At 34.5% G+C, this 5,845-nt stretch overlaps 1 protein-coding gene across 1 annotated transcript; it reads right to left on the bottom strand.

Moving 5' to 3' along the window:
* Window positions 1-240: 240 nt before the first annotated feature.
* On the bottom strand, window positions 241-3,034 carry LOC107103059. The gene is made up of 6 exons (XM_015402576.1): window positions 2,992-3,034; window positions 2,560-2,874; window positions 1,051-1,416; window positions 848-970; window positions 654-706; window positions 241-552 (listed from the first exon to the last, which is right to left on the bottom strand). The coding sequence occupies exons 1-6, from the start codon at window positions 3,032-3,034 to the stop codon at window positions 418-420; spliced, it is 1,035 nt and encodes a 344-aa protein (XP_015258062.1). The 3' UTR covers window positions 241-417.
* Window positions 3,035-5,845: the final 2,811 nt, after the last annotated feature.

Here is a 5,845-nt window from a genome sequence, read left to right as displayed (position 1 = left end):
TTTAAGCATCAACAGAATTTATTCTAGTCATATTTAACAAAACCATTATACAAGCATAAATTACTATTTATTATTATTTATACATAAACAAGATTACATATATTTTTTTTGTATTTTCAGTCATGCTTATGTTCATTAAGAGATTATAAAATTGTTATGAAACAGAAACAACTTTTTTTTAAGCTCTGTGAATATTAATTTCCAAGAAAGATATTTCCTTCTACCAATACTATCCTAATAAAACAGCAAACCTTACTACAATTACAATTACCAAAACTTCATTGTTGTCATTAATTTAAAATAAAACTCAAAATATTTAACATTTTTTTGCGATAATTCAGAATGTCAGAGTTCAGCATAGGTCTAGAGTTTATGATACTGGCATCTGTCACTTGACTTGTCAATCATATTCCTATGTTAACTATCACTATTGAATATCACTTGTGAATATATGCTTTCTTCCGTCTTCAGCTGCCTTTTCTTCTTTCCGTTTTGCTCCTTCCCTCCAGAGAAATGCAACGCAGCATAATCTAGATCCTGCCTATTTTCGCTCTGTGGAAAAAAATTTACAAATTTAAAATTTGCCGATACTGTTGGTTATTATTACAGTCAAAAAGTTGAAGTAATGTTTTGTTTTTTGTTTTTTTTTTCACCTCAGCTATTGGTTGTCTTAAGTTCCTGTGATTTGGTTGAGAAGATAAACTTTCTATGAAGACAGAACAAACATCTGAAGACCGACTCATATTATCACTTAAAACTTTATCCAAAACATGTGTCTGTATCTGTAATTCACCTGATACAATTAACTTTTAATGTAAGAAATCAAATTAAAATAAAATATACCTACCTTTACATTGGATACAGACTGATCTTCGAGTACAGTAAAAAATAGAAATAATATTGAAGATTACAGAAATGGCCAAGCTGATTAAAATGATCAGCCACACAGTCCTTTCACCACTTGTTTTGTCTAAAATTTTAAAAAGTAAAGCATATCAGAAAAACATGTTTTTTTTCTATAATAGCATAAATAATAATGATGCACAATACCTTGATTGCTCTTCGCCACTTTGGTTCCATTTCCAAATATTATCTCTCCACATGTAGCCACAGCACAATAATAGGTGTCTGCTTCAGAGGAGCTGACTTTCTTAGAGAAGTTGTAACCACATTTCTTCTGATTATCTGATGGCTTTTCACAATTTTGATTTCTTTTTTCATCGATGTACATGATGTCTGGATAGGATGTGTCTGATCTGGTTCTGAACCAGAACACACTAGGTTCTCCTGAACAGGTTCTGTTTTCAGAGTAAGACAGGACTGAACACTGCAGAGTCTCTACGTTTGTTGGACCGGTGGGATCAGAACCGGATTTCTCCTGAACAACAGTGTAGGTTGATGTCTTGTGAGAGTTTCCTATGAAGAAAAAACAAACCAGCTAGACAAGAGGTGTTGATATAATGTGAAAATATTTTGGATTTTTTTTTTTTTCTTCTAAACTGAGGAAAGTTTTAGAATTTACCTACTTTTTAAAAGGTGAATTTAACACTTTACAAACATGGATGTAAAACCTTGCTTCTACAGTTAGATCAAAATTGTTCACAAAGTTCATACACTTTGCATATTTAGGAAATTATTCCTTCAAGGATTTTTTATTTCATTAAACAATAGAAAAATAAATAGAAAGAAACATTAATAATTTCCTAATTTGAACAATGGGCTTTTACAGATTATTTTAAGTTTAGAGTTGTATTTTAATGAAAATAGGTTGTTTTCAAATATACAGTACCAGACCTTATTATTTTGAGTTTTATCTATTATATAATTCTGTATCATTCTCATTCATTGTTAATAATGTAACACATTCAGCTGCATGTGAAGAGTTGCATTCATTCAAATAAAAAGTTTTTAGCCTATGACTTTGTAAAATCTATTTATTTAAATAGTTTTTACTTTGATGCTGTATCCATGTATAAATGTGCGTAAAATGTGAATTTTCTTTTTCGATATAATTCAAAGAACTCTGGGGAGAATTTGTTAAAAATTAATGCCATGTTTATGGAATATGATCTTTAAAATTGTTGACTTTCGTTAAGGATATCCAACGGATATATTTTTTTTAGCACAATTTTATTTAGATATTTTGAATATTAGGTTATATTGCAAAACATTTCAATATTAAACTAAGAATAAACTTTTGGATTCTAAAAAAGCACAATTTGGCAAAGTATTGCTCACCGTTTATTTTATACCCAATGTGAGCTGTCCGTTTTGAGTCTGCACAGACACCTTCATTAAAAGATTATTTAAAAAAAAAAAATTGTTCCCCATGTTTTAATATTTTCAAATGAATGTACAATAACTGTATTAGACCATGATAAGTAGTATTTTATACAAACTTTCCAACAAGAATTGTAACTATTTTAATGTGCTAAACTGTCAAGGAAACAAGGTGCAACTAAGAAATTCAGAGCCACTTTAGACATTTTAATACCAAAATCTTTGTTGCTAATTTTAACCAATGGCAAATTTTAGGTACGGAAAATATCCAAGATCTACCTCTCAATGTCAAATAAGTCCCAGTCCAAGAAGATTGAGTCCAATCTATATGAGCGCAGTGATACATCCCCTCATCTTGTTCAACTGTTGACAAAATTATCAACTCGCTTTTGTTTTCATTATATGTAATTTCAAATCTTGAGGCTGAAAATCCCTGTCCATAGATGGGATTCTTACTTTGATATACCCTTGCAATTAATTTTAGGGTAGTTCCTGCACTCTGCTTGTACCAGTGAACCTGAACCTTTCCAGTTAAAAGGCAAGTCAAAGATATAGGATCCCCAAGCTGAACTGTGATGACAGGAACTAAAGTATCTGCAATAAATAAAAAGCAAAAAGATTTAAAAAGATGACAAAGATAATTTAAAATTGTAAATTACAGATCAGAGGTAAAGCAAGCAAAGGATGATCATTTTTTTCAAATCAACTTACATCCTTGATGAAGAAGAAATGGTATAAACCACAGCAGAGTCATTTTGATACTGAGCTCATAAGGACATTTTTTGCTTAAGTAACTTACGGAGGTGTGGTGACCTAGACTGTAAGATGCATCTGATTGGTTACCGTAGAATTTTCCAACAAACAGGGCTTACTGCCACAATGAGGCGAAAAAAACAACCTCAAAATAAACTCATTTTTTTCTCAACAATATTGTGTCATAGTGCCACTATAGGTTTTCATTTCCTTCAAAATACATCTTCTAAAGTTATGAATATATATTTGGCTGTTGTGTTCTAAAACAATTGAAATCAACTGACCTAGATAAATACATTGCACAGACTAGAACTTAAAAAAAAACATCATACTGGGTTATATCTTCACCAGTATGATGTTCTGTGGATGTAACCTGACCACATCATGTCCAACTGCTCTATCACAGCGAGGTGAGATTCCAAAAGGACAGGTCATAAAGGATTTATGTGAAATGAGAAATAAGGTATTTTCTTACATAGAAAATATCTCCCTTAAATATTACTATGCTAACTCAAAGTGATATTTTAAGCTTGCCAACCTCTGTTACATTTTGTCTCTGCTGAACCAGCTGAACATCTCACTTTCAGAGGAAAACAGCATTTTCTTTCTCAAAGTCTATGCCTTCAAGCGGAAAATTGCTTTGTGGACAAAGAGTACGAGGGAAAGAGATTGGGCATGTTACAAGTTTTTCCAAAAAAAGTAAAAAAAAAAACAATCCACTGGACTTTGTCTCCAAGTTTGAAGATTTTTTCGCTTCCCATCAAGGAAGCCTTTTCAATTCAAAATGCCGGAAACAGCACTGAGTGTAGCTTTATAGAAAAGCTTTATAGAGGACCAAAAACAAAGCCTTATTTTGGCTTAGAAGACATGCAATTTTAAGCAGATGAAGGGTTCCGCCCCTTAGGAATGGGCAGTCATTTGGTTCTTTGTTAGCCTGCAATACATGATCCCTGTCTTGGTCCCTGAAAGGGGTGTCGTTAGAGGGAATTGTTGGCTTGGCTGAACAGGGAGGTGCTCTACTCTCCTGCATAGGGATAGGGGCCGCAATGATAGCAGAAAGGAATCAACTGTATCGCTGTCTTTGAAAGCTGAAATTTGAGTCGCCGCCTCTGTTTAAGGTTGGTTTTTCTTTCTTAACATAGATGACTACCTTCACACCCCTCTCAAACCACCTATTTTTTTTTGTCCAAAATGTAAACATTATGGTCCTTAAAAGAATGTCCCTTGTCCATAAGGCGTAGATGTACCACCAAGTCTTGTCCTGAGGAGGTCGCTCTTCTTTGTTGGGCCATGCTTCTGTGGGGAGGATGTTTGGTTTCTCCAATATAAAGATCAGAGCACTACTCACTGCATTGAATTGCATACACCACTCCATTGAAATGTGGTCTTGGGGTTTTGTCTTTAGGATGCATTAGTCTTTGTTTAAGGGTCTTGTTTGGTTTGAAATGTACTGGGATTTTATCCCTTTTTTTTCTTTTTTTTTTATGATGGCCAGCACTGGAATCATTATCTGAAAACAGATTTTGCTTCCTAACACCTTTCTGTTTAAGCATCTTAGGCTCTATGCCTAAGCAAAAACTCTTTTAGAAAATCTATCAGTCTAATTGCTGTGTCCATTTAGAAATTTCTCAAATAATTTCTGAATTATTCTGGAATTTCTGTGCTCCATTTCGGTGATGAATTTAAATTTGTCAGACACAAGCTGAAGATTGCAAAACCTTCCTGACAACTTCTGTACAACTGTTTCAACAAAGAAATCGATCCCTGAAATCAATTTCTGATAACCTTCAGCTCTACTCCTAAGCAAAAAACTCTTTTAGAGAATCTACCAGTCTAACTGCTGTGTCCATCTGTGGTTTTTTGGTGCCATACTTACAAAGTTGATCTCAATGAGTCATACCAAACCAAGAGGCAAACTTAACTCCACTAACACAATCTTGTTTGACAGTGGCTTTGCCTCTAAGACGATTTTGCTATCTTCTGCCTCTTCCTTAAACTTGTTTGGTGCAACTGGAAGCCTACAGCTTTAATAGAATCTGGATTTGCGTCCCACCAGGTGTCACTTGGAGACTCTGATGTGGGATATCAACACATTCTGTGGAAATATCCACCCTCTTCACAGATGACAAAAAAAGGGTTAACATTATTTGAAGAGTGCCAAAGAAGGTGAGGCACTCTGTTGGATGAGCCTGCATCACATAACAAAATATTTATGCTGGAGCCACTGCAGGGAATAAACAGAGCCTTTGGACACCTGTTGTATTAAAGGTTGTACAACCTTGTGTATTCCCCTCATATAAGAGTTGTTGTCAAACCTTTTCCCTATACAATTACCCAACTCAAACTCTAGACAATCCAGCACCCCAGTCAGTGTGGCCGGAGAAGGCTGGACCTGTCTGAATACAGAGCCAATCTCCTTATTTTCACGGCCCTAAAAGGACCCAGTCAAGGTAAACTAGGTCCTTGGAGGACGCTGAAATCACAAACACACCCACGGTCACTTACAATGTCCAGCTATGAGACATTTCAACAGTTTTAGCATCAACAATAGATTTTGTTGTTTTTTTTCTGAGTTCCATAACCAATCTCGTTCTACTTTTTCTCCACCTGCACCAAGGAGGTGGGTAGAGTAGCCAAAAATTATACTAAATTAAGAGTATTTTTACTATAGGACAGTACAACTTATGTAAAAGTAAAACATGCTTCTTGTCTTACTTTTGTGTTTTCCAACTTTAACTTCAACCCCCTGGCTATTAAAGAAAAATCCACAGAAAACCGCACCTTCCCATAAGCTGCATGGTTCCAAGCGTGG

Source organism: Cyprinodon variegatus, unplaced genomic scaffold (assembly GCF_000732505.1).
Source record: "Cyprinodon variegatus isolate N-32 unplaced genomic scaffold, C_variegatus-1.0 Scaffold1369, whole genome shotgun sequence".
Classification (NCBI taxonomy): Eukaryota; Metazoa; Chordata; class Actinopteri; order Cyprinodontiformes; family Cyprinodontidae; genus Cyprinodon; species Cyprinodon variegatus.
This window is presented reverse-complemented; position numbering and strand designations above follow the sequence as displayed.